General features: G+C 48.4%; 1 protein-coding gene across 1 annotated transcript; it reads right to left on the reverse strand.

Annotated features, from left to right (window-relative positions):
• DRC9 (dynein regulatory complex subunit 9) lies at positions 1-19117 on the reverse strand. Its single transcript, XM_081329466.1, has 9 exons — positions 17188-19117; positions 16005-16252; positions 12936-13064; positions 10817-10898; positions 8602-8763; positions 6514-6588; positions 2426-2557; positions 1212-1313; positions 1-241 (listed from the first exon to the last, which is right to left on the reverse strand). The coding sequence occupies exons 1-9, from the start codon at positions 17629-17631 to the stop codon at positions 104-106; spliced, it is 1512 nt and encodes a 503-aa protein (XP_081185592.1). The 5' UTR covers positions 17632-19117; the 3' UTR covers positions 1-103.
• Positions 19118-19167: the final 50 nt, after the last annotated feature.

Raw genomic sequence — 19167 nt, forward strand, 5'->3', positions numbered from 1 at the left:
TCGAAGAGAGAATATTTCTAATTATTTCGAATCCTCTGGGCAGACGAACGCAGCTGCTCTCTTCTCCAGCCTGGGCAAACTGAGGATGGTGGTCCTCTTCCCGTCACTTTTTCTTCTTCGGCCCGGCCTTCCCTTTCTTCCCTTTGTCTTTGCTGACCGGCTCTTCCTCCAGCATTTTCTTGAGGTTTCGGTAAGGGCCGAGGAACCGGCGGACCATCATGCCTCTCCACCAGGCCTGCAGCTGAAAGGAAGACGGGCATCGGCAGAATGAGGTAACCAATAACTACAGGGCAGCTGCCTTTTGGGGCTCGGCTGTGTGGGTGTGAGTCAAGGGCTCCCTGTGTAAAGGCTGGGAGGGAGGGAGTAGCGTTTGACCCTTTGCGGCCCAAAGGTGGGGAACCGTGGCCCCTTTATGACTGGTGGACTTCAACTCCCAGAATTCCTCAGCCAGCGTGGGGGAACTATGGCCCCTTCATGACTTGCGGACCTCAAATCCCACAATTCCTGAGCCAGCATGAGGGAACTATGGCCCCTTCATGACTCGTGGACTTCAACTCCCAGAATTCCTCAGCCAGCGTGGGGGACCTATGACCCTTTCATGACTTGTGGACTTCAACTCCCAGAATTCATCAGCCAGCGTGGGGGAACTATGGCCCCTTCATGACTTGTGGACTTCAACTCCCAGAATTCCTCAGCCAGCGTGGGGGACCTATGACCCTTTCATGACTTGTGGACTTCAACTCCCAGAATTCCTCAGCCAGCGTGGGGGAACTATGGCCCCTTCATGACTTGCGGACCTCAAATCCCACAATTCCTGAGCAAGCATGAGGGAACTATGGCCCCTTCATGACTCGTGGACTTCAACTCCCAGAATTCCTCAGCCAGCGTGGGGGAACTGTGGACCCTTTATGACTGGTGGACTTCAACTCCCAGAATTCTAAGCCAGCGTGGGGAAAGTATGGCTCTTTTATGTCTCATGGACTTCAACTCCCAGAATTCCTCAGCCAGCGTGGGGGAACTATGGCCCCTTCATGACTGGTGGTCTTCAACTCCCAGAGTTCCAGAGCCAGCCTGGCTCAGCTTGGAAACCTCTCCCTTTCCCCTCAGCATGGCTGGCTGAGGAATTCTGGGAGTTGAAGTCCACCAGTCATAAAGGGGGCCACGGTTCCCCACCTCTGTTGCAGCCCAAGATGGAGCCCTCCTCTTCTTACCTTGTAGATGCTCTTCATCTCCAGGGCATCTTGCTCGACCTTCTTCCTCGTGTTCTCTTTCTCCTTCCGGTCCTCGATGATGGCTATCTCGCACGCACGGCACTGCCAAAAGCGAGTGGAGAGATGGGCTTTGGAGTCCCCTCTTTGGGAAACTGAAGCTTACTCTCTGAATTGGCGCGTCTTCGCTTAGAGCGATGGGTGGGGGCTGCTCTAGGAGGTGGGTGTCTCTCTCTCTCCCCCCAGTTTGAACAAATGGTTGGAGGTTTTCTGATTGACCCAAAGTCACCCAACTGGCTTTCCTGCCTAAGGTAGGACTAGAACTCGCCATCTCCTGGTGATTGGGCCAAAATCACCCAGCCGGCTCTCATGCCTAAAGGAGAACTAGAACTCGCTGACTCCTGGTGATTGGCCTAAAGTCACCCAGCTGGCTTTCCTGCCTAAGGCGGGACTAGAACTCACCGTCTCCTGGTGATTGGCCCAAATTCACCCAGCCACCTTTCATGCCTAAGGTGGGACTAGAACTCACCGTCTCCTGGTGATTGGCCCAAAGTCACCCAGCCGGCTCTCATGCCTAAAGGGGAACTAGAACTCGCTGACTCCTGGTGATTGGCCCAAATTCACCCAGCCACCTTTCATGCCTAAGGTGGGACTAGAACTCACCGTCTCCTGGTGATTGGCCCAAAGTCACCCAGCCGGCTCTCATGCCTAAAGGGGAACTAGAACTCGCTGACTCCTGGTGATTGGCCCAAATTCACCCAGCCACCTTTCATGCCTAAGGTGGGACTAGAACTCGCTGTCTCCTGGTGATTGGCCTAAAGTCACCCAGCCGGCTTTCATGCCTAAGGCAGGACTAGAACTCACTGACTCCTGGTGATTGGTCCAAAGTCACCCAACCAACTTTGGCGTCTAAGGTGGCATTCGAACTCACAGCCTCCTGGTTTCTCGGCCAGCACCTTAACCGCTACACCAAGCATGGATATACGCCCATAAAAAACAGATCTTGCCATCTTTTCACCGCATCCTGCCGACGACCCCGAGCCCACCCTCCCCTCGCACCTGGCCCTCCTCGGCCGAGACATTTGCAGGTGCCCGTGCAGCTGCTCCGGATCCAGACGGTGTTCCTCCTCGTCACCCCCCACCCACCCACACACACAGACCTTTAAATGGGGGTGGGGTGGGGTGCAGATGGGAATGGCTGGCGTGTCCCTTCCTACCTGCTTGGCCAGTTCCTGCAGAGCGGCCTGGTCTGCTGTTCTCGAGGTCTTGAGATTGTTGAGAGCCTGCTGCTTGGCCTCAGTTTCCTTCTCGTACTTCTCCATCCAGTACTCCAGCTTCTCTTCTATGCTCTGTTTGTGAGGAGGGGGGGTGTGGGGGTCACTTCACACATTTTTAAGACGCGTGGACTTTCACCTCCCGGCTGCCTGTGGAATTCTGGGAATTGAAGTCCACCTATTTTGAAGGCCACCAAATTCGAACACAGGACCAAGAAGACAGCCATGACTCTCCCTATCAGCTTCCTTCACAAATGCTTCTTTTTGAGTTACACACACACACACACACACAGACAAAATATCTTTGTCCTTCCCACCTCCCACACTCCAAGTCGCTTAGGTCTCCACGCCACGTTTTCTGCTGCAGGCAAGTCCTTGGCTTACAACGATTCATTGAAGTGACCGCGCAAAGTTAACGGCTCTGAAAAAAGGGACTTACGACCGGTTTTCCACACTTGCGACCGTGGCAGCATCTCCCCAGGGCCACATGATCAAATTTCAGACGCTTGGCAACGGACTCGTGCTTACGACGGTCGCCGTGTCTTGGGGTCACGCGATCCCCTTTTGCGACCTTCTGACGAGCGAAGCCCGTGGGGAAGTTTTAACGGCCGTGTGACTAACTGAACAACTTCAGGGATCCGCTTCAGAAAGGTCGTAAAATGGGGCAAACGTCCCTTCACAAATGTCTCACTTGGTGGCAGAAATCTGGGGTTCAACTGTGGTCGTAAGTCGAGGACTCGTGATGTCAGACGAATGTTAGCCAACTCCAAGGTTGGCACTAGCCAGTTAGCCACCTCACCAACTCCAGTTTCTCCTTACGATAGGTACGATTTTATGCCAATTTTGCCCGATCAGCCTTGCACTGCTGAATACGAAGGACAGGTGGACGGACTCCCAGAATTCCGAGCGGCAGTCGTGCGAAGTCAGGAATTCTGGGAGCTGAAATCCACCGAGGGAGAGCGCCAGCCAAGCCAGCAATCAGAGTTTGCTCCTCTACCCAGCTGAACCGGTTCAACTCCTGACTCGGCTAACGAAATCATAGATCGTAGAGACATAGGACTGGAAGGGACCCTGGAGGTCCTCTAGTCCAACCCCCTGCCCAGGCAGGAGAACCATCCTATACCATCCTGGACAAATGAGATCCCGTTAGCAAGCTCCCTCATCTCCCAGGAAAGGGAGCCTGTGTTACATGACAGCTATAAACAAAAGGGATTTTCCTGTGCTCCCGAGAGAATTTCCCAGGGAGCAACGGAGAATGTTAAGGGACTGATTTTTCTCTGTAGTATTTGACTTGCTTGCCAACTGCCACCGGGTTGCCGAATTTTGGCGATGCACTGTACAAATACATTGAATAAACCCCGATCTTTGTAAATAAGCAGATTACAACGCAAATAGATTGCAAAGTACTAATCAGCGTCCAGTGACTTTTCTTCTAAAGGAAAGCAAAGCCTGGAAAACAGATTGCAAAGTTGGACCTTTTTCACCAGTTGGAGAAAACAGCCTGTGTGCAAGGGAGACTGCTAAGCTTGTAAGCCGCCCTGAGTCTTCGGAGAAGGGCGGGATATAAATGGAATTAAAATAAAAAATAAATAAATAAAATAAATTCGGGTAGTGATGGGAGCACCCCGATACTCCCATATTACACCCCTCCTGCGTGAGCTGCATTGGCTACCGGTTGCCCTCCGGGTGAGATTTAAGATGCTGGTATTTACCTTTAAAGCCCTACATGGCTTAGGCCCGGGATACTTGCAGGACCATCTGCTGCCGGGAACGAATTCCCATCACCCAGTGCGCTCACACAGAGAGGGCCTCCTCAGGGTACCGTCGGCTAGACAATGTAGGCTTGCGACCCCCAGGGGAAGGGCCTTCTCTGTGGGAGCGCCAGCCCTGTGGAACCAGCTCCCCCCCTGAGCTTCGGATGGCCCCGGATCTCCGGCCCTTTCGCCGCGACCTCAAAACACTCCTTTTCCACCTGGCTGACCTGGACTGACAGGGATTTTAATTATGTTTTTAATTTTTTAACTCTAATTTTTAATTTATTTTAATTTTAATTTATTGTACAGGGGCCTTTAATTTTAATTTTTATTTTAACTTCTCTATTTATTGCACGTTATTGTTGTTAGCCGCCCTGAGTCCTTCGGGAAATAGGGCGGCATATAAGTCCCAAAAATAAATAAATAAATAAATAAATAAATAAATAAATAAATAAATAAATAAATAAATTCAGAATAGAGCTGGAAGGGACCTTGGAGGTCTTCTAGTCCAGCCCCCTGCTCAAATAGGACAGCCTATAGCCTTTCAGACAAGTGGTTGTCCAGTCTCTTCTTAAAAACCTCCAGTGTTGGAGCATCCGCAGCTTCTGGAGGCAGGTTGTTCCACTGGTTAACTGTTCTAACTGTCAGGAAGTTTTTCCTTAGTTCTAGGTTTGCTTCTCTCCTTGGTCAGTTTCCATCCATCGTTTCTTGTCCTGCCTTCTTGACCCCCTTCTTTGTGGCAGCCCCAGATAAAACACACCAACGAAGCCCTCAGAATGTGTGGCTATGCCAAGTGGGCCTTCATCAAATCACACACACACACACACAAGACCCAGCGGAAGTTCCTCCACAACAGGCAAAGAGAAAAAACAATTAACGAAGTTAACGTCACTCCATACGTCGCAGGTATATCGGACAAAGCTCAGGGGGATCTTCAGCCAACACAACACGGGTGCACACTTTGAATCCACAAATACACTAAGGCAGAAGCTGGTCCACCCCAAGGATAAAACAGCCAGACCCAAACTGAGCGACGTGGTATATGCGGTACAATGCACTGAGCCATGTGGAGATCCGTACATTGGGGAAACTAAACAATCTCTTCACAAACGCTCGGCACAACATAACAAACCCATCAGGACAAGATTTAGCCGTCCCTTTGCATTTAAAAGACAAAAGCCGCTCTTCCGAAGACAGCAAAGTCCACATTTTGGACACAGAGGACCGCTGGCTTGAAAGAGGGCTCAAAAAGGCCACCTAGGTCACACCTGAACAGCCCTCTCTCAACAGAAAGGGAGGGATACAACACCATCCATCTCCAGTCTACAACAGAGTCCTCTCATCAGTTCTAGGAAGGCTCCACACCCATTTGAACCACTCAGGTGACCCTGAGGACACAGGTAAGCCTGCAAGTGGCCTCAATGGCTCTCTAAAAGAAGGCAAACGACCAGCGGTCTGCAAGGAATATAAATCCTCCCATTCCCCACCGTCCAGTCAGAGCTGAAGAAGCCTCCTTGCTTCTTTATATTCCTTGCAGGCGGCTGGTCATTTGCACTCTTTCAGAGGGTCGTTGAAGCCAACTGGAGACCTATGTCAAAATTGAACAGCCCTCTCTCAGCAGAGGGGGAAGGATACAACACCATCCATCTCCAGTCTACAACACGGTCCTTTCAGCTCCACACCCATTTGCACCACTCAGGTGACCCTGAGGACCCAGGTAAGCTTCCAGGTGGCCTCAATGACTCTCTAAGAGAAGGCAAATGACCAGCTGTCTGCAAGGAGTATAAATCCTCCCATTCCCCCACCATCCAGGCAGAGCTGAAGAAGCTTCTGGGATGAGAAGCGAAACGTCTTCAAAGAAAAACAAGAAAGTCCAATTTGCCTCCTGAAAAAGCAGTTTAAGATTAGGGGTGCCACGATACCAGCCTTCCAATATCTGAGGGGCTGCCACAAAGAAGGGGGGTGTCAATCTGTTCCCCAAAGCGCCCGAAGGCAGAACAAGAAGCAAAGGATGGAAACTCATCAAGGAGAGAAGCAACCTGGAACTAAGGAGAAATTTCCTGACAGTTAGAACAATTAACCAGTGGAACATCTTGCCACCAGAATTTGTGGGTGCTCCAACACTGGAGGTCTTTAAGAGGAAATTGGCAGCCATTTGTCTGAGATGGTAAAGGGTCTCCTGCCTGAGCATGGGGTTGGACTAGATGACCTCCAAGGTTCCTTCCAACTCTCTCATTCTGTTAGTTTGAGAGGAATGAGGTTAGTCTCATCACCGACCGTTTGCTGCTGCTTCAGGAAAGCCTCGATCTCCATGTGGACTCGGATTTCTTGCTCCATTTCATTTCGCAGCTTCTGAAGCCAGGGAGAAAAAGAAAAAGGCTGTCATCAAAATGGCGATCCTACACAGCCTGTTCCCCACCCCCACCCCCCGAGTATCCGACTGAAGGAGGGATGGATGGCAAGGGGGCAGGGTATCTATGCAGGGAATCCTCGGCGCACGACTACCACTGGGACCAGAATCTCCACTGGTAAAGTGGTGGTTAAGCAATTCATGCCTGATTTGATGACCTTATGTTGCCAGTGGTCGTTGTATGACCCTGGGACGTTGCAGCCATGCTCCATGCATGTGCCCAAGAGCACGATGGGCTGCCGAAGAATGAAAGCTAGAGATGAATAGAGCAAGATACATCAGTGCCTGACTGGAAAAATCCCAGTTTTTTAGTTAGTCGAGAGCAGGAACGCAGAGGAGGAGGAGGAGGAGGAGGAGGAGGAGGAGGAGGAGGAGGAGGAGGAGGAAGAAGGAAGAAGAAGAGGAGGAGGAGGAGAAGAAGAAGAAGAAGAAGAAGAAGAAGAAGAAAGAGTAGGAGTAGGAAGAAAGAGTAGGAGTAGGAAAAAAGAGTAGGAGTAGGAAGAAGAAGAAGAAAGAGGAGAAGGTGAAGGAGGAGGAGAAGGAGAAGGAGAAGGAGAAGAAGAAGAAGAAGAAGAAGAAGAAGAAGAAGAAGAAGAAGAAGAAGAAGAAGAAGAAGAAGAAGAAGAAGAAGAAGAAGAAGAAGAAGAAGAAGAAGAAGGGTTCACACGGGGCCTGACTCAGGTAGCAAGCGTCTTGCTTAGCACTGGAAATTGCTGTCGGAAGTTGAGGACCACCCGTAACTATGCAGGTGGTCGACAGCTGCAGTTTGATGAACTTCCTCCACGTCTCTGTGGGAACTCAACAGATATCATGGTTCAGTTACCAGCATCAAATTCCCGGGTGTGCAGCTTAACGAGTAGGCTGGCTTGGTCGCTCAAGAGCGAGACACATGTGAAGCGAGCCCAGCAGCGGCTGCACTTTCTGTGTCGCATGAGAATAGCGCATCTTCCTTTCCCCATCCTGACCGCTTTCTACAGGGGGACGATGGAGAGCATCCTGTCATACGGCATCGCAGTCTGGTTTGGAAGCATCCCTGCTTCGAACAGGAAGGCGGTGCAGAGTGGTGAGGACAGCAGAAAAGATTATTGGCAGTTCAGAGAGTGGTGAGGACAGCAGAAATGGTTATTGGCAGTTCCCTCCCTCCCATCCAAGACATAGCACAGAAGCGTTGCTTGAGCAGGGTCCGTAAGATTATCTGGGACGCTACACATCCTCTACACGGCCTGTTTTCCTTGTTCCCTTCTGGGAGGAGGGGGCTTCGTGGTATCCATAGCAGAACATCCAGATTCAGCCACAGTTTCATTCTGTACAGCATTAACCTTGTGAACTCTCAAGCTTCCTCCTTCCGTTACATATTCAAGATGGACAGTATTTAATATTTATTTGTTATGTATATGTAGGGGTGTGGGTCTATACATATGTCGTATGTAGTATGGTTAGCTGTGTGTCACGTATGTGTTTCACTTCTGAGAGCGGGCAGCTAAATTTCATTTTTGATGTGTGTCGTCGTGGCCACAGCAAAAAACGACAACAAAGGTTATCTTTCTCTTATCGGCCCCCCTGATATCAAACAAGCTATTCTTGGAAATGCAGCGAGAGAAGAACCAGGTTTCTTCGGTGAAGGAAACCCCTGCGGGTTGAACATAGGAGAGGAATGCTTGCCAAATCTTCTGAGGATGGAGCTTCATGTGTCCCGAGTCTGCAAGAACGTCTCTCTCGTTAGTGCTCCTTCGCCAGCATCGTGTTATGCCTGTGACTTACTGCTTAGAAACGGGCAGCTACAATAATTTACACAACAGCGCTGAAAAACGGGACATGGCTGTTCCTCAGCCTATGGCTGTCAGAACACCCACAGCGTTGTGCAGTCTAAATTTGGGCACTTAGGGGTCTCCTTATCTTTCTCCCTCCCCCCAAGAAAGCCCTCCTCCTCTCCCCTCCCCCGAAGGCAAACGTACCTCAATTTCATTCTGCAGATCGTTCTCGGTCACAGAACACTTCTTCTGCGCTTGAGCTACCTGGAGATCGGTGTCCTTCTTGACATAGCGATTCTCCATGTCCGTTTTGGCCTTCATCTCCTGAAGCTGGTCCTTGAGGTAGGCAATCATCTCGTTCCGGCTCTGGGAGAGGACCAGAATGGTGGTGGTGGTGGTGGTAGAGGTGGACAACAGAAAGGAAGAAGGATTAGATCTGCTAGTCAGAGTCCGTCCATCCCTGGAGGTGGCCATCCAGACTGGACAAGGTTTCGTTGAGTCCTTGGTGTTCTCTGAGCTGGGTGGTTTTTCTTGCAGACGTTTCATGACCCAACTAGGTAACATCATCAGTGCTAGAAGGGAGGGGGATTGGAGGAGGAGGAGGGGAGGGGAGGGGAGGAGGAAAAGGAGAGAAGGAGGAAGAGGAGGAGGAAAGGAGGGGGAGGAGGAGAAAAAGAAGAGACAGAGGAGGAGGAGGACTGTGGGGTCCTCGGTTCTGTCTGAGCTGGGTGGTTTTCTTGCAGACGTTTCATGACCCGACTAGGTAACATCATCAGTGCTAGAAAGGAATGGGGTTTGCGAAGGGGAGGAGGAGGAGGAGGAGGAGGAGGAGGAGGACTATCTTCTTATATGGTCTCTGAGCTGGGTGGTTTTCTTGCAGACGTTTCATGACCCAACTCGGTAACATCATCAGGGCTAGAAGGGAGTGTATATAAATAGGGAGAAAACTCCATTCTCTTCTAGCCCTGATGATGTCACTTAGTTTGATAATGAAACATCTGCAAGAAAAACACCAAGTTCAGAGATGACCAAGGACCCCACAGTCCTTCTCCTCCTCCTCCTCCATTTCTTCTCCACGCTGCAAACCCCACTCCCTTCCAGCCCTGATGACGTTCCCTAATTGGGTCGCGAAACGTCTGCAAGAAAACCACCCAGCTCAGAGAGCCCCAAGGACCCCATAATTCTCCTCCTCCTCCTCCTCTTCTCCGCAAACCCTTCTCCTTTCTAGCACTGATGATGTTACCAAGTTGGAGAATGTAACATCTGCAAGAAAACAGCCAAGCTCAGAGAGCACCAGGGACCCCACAGTTCTTTTACTGTCTCCTCCTCCTCCTCCTCCTCCTCCTCCTCCCCCTCCTCCTCCTCCTCCTCCTCCTCCTCCCTGCAAACCCCACTCCCTTCTAGCGCTGATGACGTTCCCTAATTGGGTCAGGAAGCATCTGCAAGAAACCTGCGAAGCTCAGAGAGCACCAGGGACCCCACAGTTCATCCCTGAGCTACAGAGATTCTCTTCCACTGGACTGTTGGTTTTGCAAGAGGAATGCTGAGCTTCTGTCTCGGTGCTCTCTGTTGGAAATGTGGGTCTTAGAGGAGGAGGAGGAGGACATCCTGATCCAGGGCTGGCTCACTTTCACAACCTCCCAGTGTGTGCAGACTTTGTTTTTTCAAGCGGTTCCAGAGGCGAAGGAGTTCTCTAGGCAGCGGACTTGCATCGCCATCTGGAAATTAGTTAGGCCCAGTCTAAAACGGATGACACCTGGGAAGAGGTTTTGAGTGATGTTGTTGTTGTTGTTGTTCAGTGGCGTCCCTCGACACTGTGATTTTTTTTTAACACAAGACATAATTCGGCTTTGGAATTGGCTACAGACCAGCTTGCAAAACCGGGGTGAAGCACTTTCTGGGGCCTGGATGGAGTGGGGTTACCCCTCAAGGCGACGACGGGTGGGAAGACCAGCGGCCTTCCTTGAGTAATTGAGAGGGTGGGCGCTGGTGAGCAAGAGATGGGCCAGGGTCCCATCCCAAAGGACCCAGCTTATGTCCTCATTTCTCACCCGAGACGATTAGGCCAGAGTTCCCCAACCTTTCCGGATTAGTGGGCCAGGGGGAGGTGAGGGGGGGGGAGAAAAGGGGGATGGTTTTGTGGGAGGGGGCAGGCACCCATCGCTCGCACGCACGAGGCCGAGAGCACTGGGATGCTCACACAAGGGGGGGGGCGTGAGCATACGCAGCGCTCGCAAGAGCGGGTCCGTGCGGGCGCCAGCCTGCCGCTCACGTGGGGTCGTTTGCAAACGGGCCGTGGACCGGTGGTGGGCCACAGCCCACAGATTGGGGAGCCCTGGATTAGCCCATTCCGATATCCCAAAGGCTGACCCCTTTTCCTTAAATCATCGGGGAAAAGACCCTTTTTTCTCAGGCTGACCTGCAGCTCGTAATCCTTTTCCTTCTTGATCTCACCGAGCTGTTTCTGAAGGCTCTTGATCTTCTTCCTTCCCATCTCTTCCCTATAAATCGGGGTGGGGGGGTGGGGGGGTGGGGGGAGAACTGTGTTGAGAAGAAAGGAGAGCGTTGGGTTTTTTTTGGAAGCCTTTTTGGCCGGCAAGGGACAGAGGCAAGTCCTTATGACTTATAAGGATTCGTTTGGTAACCATTCAAAGTTACGGCAGCACTGGGAAAAAATAATAATAATAATAACTGGCTGGGGAATTCTGGGAGTTGGGAAGTCCGCAAAGTTGTTAGGGTCGGACTTTACAGCTTTACAGCTGTACAGCTTTCCAAAGACGGAATAAGAGGAAAAACAGCCTTGGGGGGGGGGTAAAGCTCCGTCTCAACACGTCCTGCCAAAAAAAAAATCGGGGAATTACCCAACTGCTAAGGCCTTCCGCCTAGCAAACTGTGGTTGAGGGTCTAACTTGGGGCACAGCTAGTTTTAAGTAGGTGTGCCATTCCGGAATGGGACCCTTGGCTGTGCTTCCTTCAACCCCGGGGTTGGGGACCCCTGTCCTAAGACCCTTCCCTTCTATTAAAAGGATCACGCAGGAGAAGCTCGGCATGAAAAGACTCCCAAATATTAAACCTTAAATGTAAATATTGATGGAAAATTAAAAATTGGGGAAAAACTCACTAGGTTACCGAGCGTCTAAATTTTAGACAAGCGATAACCCTAGTGAGTTTTTCCCCAATTTTCATTTTCCCTTAATATTTACATTTAAGGTTGAATAGGGAGATTGAAGGTGAAAAACAATTCAGATAGATATAAACCAAAAGCTGTGGACAAATGGAAGGAAGTTATTTCTCGTTGGATGGATGGATGGAATGAATAAAGAAGCGTGTTAAATTTAAATATCAGGCGGTACGCATTAAGGGGAAAAGAGAGGAGAGATATGCTGCAATAGTTTTGAGATTTGTACGAATGGTATTTGCGTGCGACTGAACTATTGCAAGTCAGCCGCCACGCTGCTTTTCAAAGGTATAAATGTAACATTAAAAAATCGATAACATTTTCAAAACAAGAAAAGACTTCCATCCCTTCAGGTCTCCTAGCCAAGGGGTCAACTGGGGACGGCACCAGTTACGCCCTACCCCAGGGGTAGGCAGCCTTGGCTCTTTTATGACTCGTGGACTTCAACTCCCAGAATTCCTCAACCAGAGTGGAGGAACTATGGTCCCTTCATGGCTCGCGGACTTCAACTCCCAGAATTCCTCAGCCAGCATGAGGGAAATATGGGCCCCTCACGACTTGTGGACTTCAACTCCCAGAATTCCTCAGCCAGCATGGGGGAACTATGGCCCCTTCATGACTCGCTGACTTCAACTCCCAGAATTCCTCAGCCAGCATGAGGGAAATATGGCCCCCTCACGACTTGTGGACTTCAACTCCCAGAATTCCTCAGCCAGCATGGGGGAACTATGGCCCCTTCATGACTCGCGGACTTCAACTCCCAGAATTCCTCAGCCAGCATGAGGGAAATATGGCCCCCTCACGACTTGTGGACTTCAACTCCCAGAATTCCTCAGCCAGCGTGGGGGAACTATGGCCCCTTCATGACTCGTGGACTTCAACTCCCAGAATTCCTCAGCCAGCATGGGGGAACTATGGCCCCTTCATGACTCGCGGACTTCAACTCCCAGAATTCCTCAGCCAGCATGAGGGAAATATGGCCCCCTCACGACTTGTGGACTTCAACTCCCAGAATTCCTCAGCCAGCGTGGGGGAACTATGGCCCCTTCATGACTCGTGGACTTCAACTCCCAGAATTCCTCAGCCAGCGTGGGGGAACTATGGCCCCTTCATGACTCGTGGACTTCAACTCCCAGAATTCCTCAGCCAGCATGGGGGAACTATGGTCCCTTCATGACTCGTGGACTTCAACCCCCAGAATTCCTGAGTCAGCCACGCTGAGGGCAAAGGGAGAGGTTTCCAAGCTGAGTCCTGGCTGCCTGAGGAATTCTGGGAGTTGAAGTCCAGGAGTCGTAAAAGAGCCAAGGGCCTACTCCTGTTCTAGTACAGAGAAGCAGCCGAGGAAGAGGGGAGGGGCGACCTGAGGACCAGGTTCTGAAGACCGGTCTTCTTGTCCCTTTCCAGAGTCACGGCTAACTGCAGGGTGCGGAAGGTCCTCAGCATCAGCATTTCATCCATGGTGCTTTCCAGCACATCGCTCGAGTATTGCCTGCCGGGAAGAGACAGGAAGGGGTCAGCTCGATGGCCCAGCAGAAAGGGGTCTCAGAGGTGGGGAGGGGGGTCCCTGGTGCTCTCTGAGCTTGGTGGGAGATGTTTCCTCACCCAACTGAGTAACATCATCAGTGCTAGAAGGGGGCAGGGCTTTATGGAGTGGAAGAGGAGGAGGAGGAGGAGGAGGAAGGACTGGGGGGTCCTTGGTGCTCTCTGAGCTGGGTGAGTTTTTTGCAGACGTTCCATGACCCAACTAGGTTACATCATCAGTGCTAGAAGGGAGGAGAAGGAGGAGGAGGGGACTGTGGTGTCCTTGGCGCTTTCTGAGCTTGGTGGTTTTCTTGCAGACATTTCATCACCCAACAGGGTTACATCATCAGTGCTAGAAGCGAGGTGGAGGAGGAGGAGGAGGAGGAGGTGGTCAACGTCTGTGGGGTCCTTGGTGCTCTCTGAGCTTGGTAATTTTCTTGCACATTTCATTACCAAACTAGGTAACATCATCCATGCTGCCCTGAGGAAAGCAGGACAAGAAGCAACGGATGGAAACTCGTCAAGGAGAGAAGCAACCTAGAACTAAGGAGAAACTTCCTGACAGTGAGAACCATCAACCAGTGGAACAGCTTGCCACCGGACGTTGTGGGTGCTCCAACACTGGAAGTTTTTAAGAAGAGACTGGCCAGCCATTTGTCTGAAATGGTATAGGGTTCCCTGCCTGAGCAGGGGGTTGGACTAGATGACCTCCAAGGTCCCTTCCAACTTCTTCTTCTTCTTCTTCTTCTTCTTCTTCTTCTTATTATTATTATTATTATTATTATTATTATTATTATTATTATTATTATTATTATTATTAATATTATTATTATTATTATTATTATTATTATTATGTCAACCTGCAGATCACTTTGTAGGGATCATGACAATGGCCCTCCTAGGGTGACCCAAGGGAGCGTGCAGGTCTTCGGTCCTGCAGGAATGTTCCTGAGGTCTTTAGAGAAACCCACCACGCTCCATGAGAAGCACAATCTGGGGATGGGGCGGGGAGGAAACATGTTTCTCTGAGAGCTGCATAAACCCTTAAAAAAACCACGATGGAGGTTTGGACCTACACGACATATTTAGAGTGTGTGACAATAGGCTGGATAATTTGTGACTCAGGGTGTTATGGAAACTCTCCGTAAGACGTGTGACCCAATTAAGCTATATTTAATTGACTGGTTCGGCTACCAGGTATTCAGTGAAAACACAGCGGCAATTCTTTTCGCCTCTTTCCAGGGCAGTCGCTTAAACCTGAGCCAGCCGTGTGCAGCAGCCGCCAAAAAAGGCCAATACGATCCAAAATTGTATAAACAGAGGCGCAGAATCAAAATCACGTGACGTATTACTACCGCTGTCAACGCTGCTGACATCGGATGCTTTTGCTTTGACATCAGATGAAAAAGCAGCCGTTTTCTCTCTTCCCTTTTTCCTGCTTTTAGAATTAGCTCAGTTAGCCATAATAATAATAATAATAATAATAATAATAATAATAATAATAATAATAATAATAATAATAATAATAATAATAATAATAATAATTTTATTTGTATACCGCCCTTCTCCCGAAGGACTCAGGGCGGTGAACAGGGCAAACATATAAAAATACAAAATACAAAAATTAAAAAGAATTAAACGAGATGCCCAAGTTACAACAATAACTCTGCCGTGGGAACTCAAGGACAAACTGGGTCTGGAGCTAATAACGTCTTGGCGGGCTGGAGAGCTGGGGAGAAAGCCCGCGCTAAAAGCTAATTGGGGAATGTGCTTTATGACACTGAGGGTGGGAATTGTGCTTTGAAACTTGGTATTCCAGGGGACGGGAAATTAGTTTTTGGCTTCAGCTACGTAATGCCGATACTTGGTTTCCCGAATAAAAGACTCTTTAAGGAAAACAATGCCTCACCAAGTTCTTTTGAAGGGTTTCATTTGTCGGAACACCAAGGCCAGCGCTTTATAAAGCCTTAGCAAGGCCACACCTGGAATACTGCAACCAGATTTGGTCTCCACGCTACAGAAAAGTTGTTGAGACTTTGGGAAAAGTGCAGAGAAGAGCAACTAAGATGATTAAAGGCCTGGGAGACGAAAACGTATGAAGGAGGGTTGCAGGAATTGGGTGCGGCCAGTCTAGAGAAAAGGAGGACGAGGGGTGACATGATAGCAGTTATTCCAGTATTTGAGGGGCTGCCCCAAAGAAGAGGGGGTTGTGGGTGCTCCATCACTGGAGGTTTTTAAGAAGAGACTGGACAACCACTTGTCTGAAAGGGCACAGGGTCTCCTGCAGGGGGATGGACTAGAAGACCTCCGAGGTCCCTTCCAGCTTCTATTCTATCCTATTCTATTTCATATATTCTGTTCTATTCTGTAATTCTCTTCTATTTTATTCCATATTTTCTATTCTATTCTATTCCATTCCATTCTATTCCATTCCATATTTTCTATTCTATTCTATTCTATTCCATATTTTCTATTCTATTCTATTCCATTCCATTCCATTCCATTCCATTTTTTCTATTCTATTCTATTCTATTCTATTCCATATTTTCTATTCTATTCTATTCCATTCCATTCCATTCCATATTTTCTATTCTATTCTATTCCATATTTTCTATTCTATTCTATTCCATTCCATTCTATTCCATTCCATATTTTCTATTCTATTCTATTCTATTCTATTCTATTCTATTCTATTCTATTCTATTCTATTCTATTCTATTCTATTCTATTCTATTCTATTCTATTCTATTCTATTCTATTCTATTCTATTCCATTCCATTCCATTCCATTCCATTCCATTCCATTCCATTCCATCCCATATTTTCTATTCTATTTTACTCTATTCTACTCTACTGTATTGTATTCTCTATATTCTATATTCTATTCCATTCTCCACCTGGAGTCCTACCTGTCCGCTTGAACCTTCTGAAGGACATCTGTGGACAGAACGCTCTGCCTGGTGGCCATGGTGAAGAGATGGTTGGACCGCTTTAGGTCAGAGCTGGTGTCCAAGAGCTGCCACCGAATTTCTGCCACTTTGCCCAGCTCGACAGGAACCTTGGCCAGGCTCTCGGCCCTCTTGTCCATGAGGTTCTTGTACTTCGCACTCAGCTCTTGCTGGCTGGCCAGGATGTCCTGCATGCCTTGTTCATCAAGCTGAAGGAGAGGCAACGAAAGAAGTGTGAATGAGGCCTTCAGAATAGGTCAGAGTAGGTAGTGCTCAATCTTGGCACGTTTGAGAAGGATGGACTTCAACTCCCAGATTGGCTGGGGCATTCTGGGAGTTGACGTCAACCCCTCTTAACGTGGCCACGTTTGAGAAACATTGGAGAAATTTGGGGGGTCAGTTGTGGTCCTAAGCCAGGGGTCTCCAAATTTGGCTGCTTTAAGACTTGTGGAATTCTGGGAGTTGAAGTCCACAAGTCTTAAAAGCAGCCAAGTTTGAAGACCACTTTCCTACCTGTAGTCCAGATGTTGAAAAACTGTCCTCCAGCGCCACCTGCTGGACTCGGTTTGCTAGGGAAGACCAGAGTCCGGGGGGGGGGGGGGAAAGTTAGCCACTAAAAAAGCCACTGAATAAGTCAATAAATGGCCATAGGTTTGCAACAAGGTGAAGGCTTAGAATTATCCCTCAGGTTCCAACCACAGCAGCCAGCTGTGAAACCTACTAGAGCAGGGGTCTTCAAACCTGGCCCTTTTATGACTTGTGGACTTCAACCCCCAGAATTCCTCAGCCAGGAACGCTGGCTAAGGAATTCTGGGAGTTGAAGTCCACAAGTCATAAAAGGGACAAGTTTGAAGACCCCTGTACTAGAGGGTTGGCTAGATCAGTGAGAAGGAAATCTTGTTGATCACAGGATGTTCCACTCTACACACACACACACACACACGCACACGCGCACACACACACACGCGCGCACACACACACACACACACACCAGCTCCTCTTCTCTGCCCGGCACACAAGGTTGGTAGGTGGTTGTGCCCCTTTTCCCAGCCAGATGTCTCCTAGACCTTCCAGGTCACTTCCTTTGTCCTGAATAATGGAACGTTCCTCAGTCACTCGTTCCCGACCTGGCACGGGCACTTACAGCCTCCACGTCTTTCCTTCCCTCGTAGGAAACGGGCATGATGCAGCCGAGGATGGTCAGCTGGTCAGTGCAGTCTTCCAGGACAGCAGAAAGCCGCACGGCGTCCAGAGGGGGCAGTTTGGGGGTGGAGTTCTTGATCCAGTGCCATGATTCCCTGGCCCAAAGAAAGAGCAGGCTGGGCTTAAGAGAGCTGGCAGGCCCAAAGAGGCAGGACTGACCAGTGGCGTCGCTTTGTTGTCCTTGCGCATGTCGACAGAATCTTGCCGGACGAAAGCAAGTCTCTGCATAACTATGAGATGTACGCTGCAACTGGCCAGGGAGGCTCCGTCTGCCCTGCCTCTCTTCCTGCCTCCCAGGGATTCCAAGCTCGGCTGTCCCTTTGCCCAAAAGGAAGGAGCCCCTCCCGGTGATCAAACCATCAGGAACTAGGAGTGTTTCAAGCATCAGCGCAGAGCGGACTTATAAACACTTTAATGGCAAAACCGAAACTCTGTTGATTCTAGATAGACAATCCCCCTCACTCAGGTTTTCTATGGCTTTAAAGGCTCTTGGAATATTTAATTTTATTTTGTATTGTTGAATTTTATTTTTTTATTTAATTTTCTATTATTTCTTATTTATTTTTTCTTATTTTCTTGTTTTTTCTTATTATTTTTTTCTTATTTTTTATTTTATTCATTTATTATTTTACTTTATTATTATTTTTATTTTATTTTTTATTTTAGTATTTTTTCTTATTTTCTTATTTTATTTTTTCTTATTTTATTTCAGTTATTTTTTATTTATTTTATTTTATTTATTATTTTATTTTTGTTATTTTTTATTATTTTTATTTATTATTTATTTCTTATTTTATTTCTTATTTTTATTTTTATTTATTTTTTATTTTTTATTTTCTATTTATTTTATTTATTTTATTTTTTATTATTTAATTTTTTATTATTTTCTTTTATCATTTATTTTATTATTTTATTTATTTTTATTTAATTTATTTAATTTCTTATTGATTTTAATTATTTTTTATTACTTTATTATTTATTTTCTATATTTTATTATTTTATTTTCTTTTTTTATTATTTCTTATTTTATTTTATTTATTTATTTGCCACCCATCTTGCCATGGGGTTACTCTAGGGTGGCTTCCAACAATGAAAAGGAAAAAATGAAAACAAAGGTAAACAAAACAGATGTGAAATAAATAGGACAGAATAAATGAAAAAGAAAACAATAAGAATACGTCAGTACCACAGCAAAATTTTACAAAGGAGGGTGTGCCACGGCGGTGTGGGGGGGGTCCTACAGCAAACGCTGGCCTCTTGTGCCCCTAAGTGCCACCTTTTCTGAGGCACAGCAAGGAAAGCCGTTTTAAAAAAAAAAGTTCCCAGCGCCTCCTACATCCCCAGGATCTCCTGGTGGTCTTCCATCCAAGGACAAGCCAGCTGCAATCTTTGGCTACCTTATTGAGATCAGCCAAAGGCAGCCCCTTGGCCTAAAATGTATATGTTGCGCCGGCCATGGCTCTTGATTTTATATGCTGCTTAGGGCAGTAGTAGTCACAAGGCAAATAAAAAAATTTTCCCCTATCCTGGGATCTCCTGGTGGTCTCCCATCCGAGGACCAGCCCAGTCGGACCCTTTCTCGCCCAGAGAAAGCCAGCGAGGGGCTGACACGTAGCTTGGGCGAAGAGGCCTTTCCCGACCTAGCGAGGAGCCCCGGGGGACCCCGAAAACGCGCGGTGTGTCGGGGATTTTGGGGGGAGACTCACCCAGACTCCCTTCGCAGGGAAGAAGGGGTCGCCATGGTTACCAGAAAGCGTCCGAAGGGGCCCTGACTGAGATTTTAAGGCGGCTACGTAAATTCCTGTAAATTTTAGGATGGCCTTTAAGAACGCCGAGGAGGCCAAATACCTCCCTGAGCGTGAGAGTGCAGGGGGAAAAAAAATGGCTTAAAAAAACGAACGAGCGAATAACAAAGCGAGGC

Source organism: Vipera berus (genome assembly GCF_964194415.1).
Source record: "Vipera berus genome assembly, chromosome: 5".
NCBI lineage: Eukaryota > Metazoa > Chordata > Lepidosauria > Squamata > Viperidae > Vipera > Vipera berus.

Bases quoted from the DNA above. Each gene is read 5' to 3' on its own strand.
- DRC9 (XM_081329466.1), bottom strand. From the start codon at position 17,631: ATGCTTGAAACACTCCTAGTTCCTGATGGTTTGATCACCGGGAGGGGC. The intron at 6,589-8,601 runs GTACGTTTGCCT...CCCTGGCTTCAG, and splicing joins ATCTGCAGAATGAAATTGAG to AAGCTGCGAAATGAAATGGA. The intron at 2,558-6,513 runs GTCGGTGATGAG...CCTCACAAACAG, and splicing joins TCCTGAAGCAGCAGCAAACG to AGCATAGAAGAGAAGCTGGA.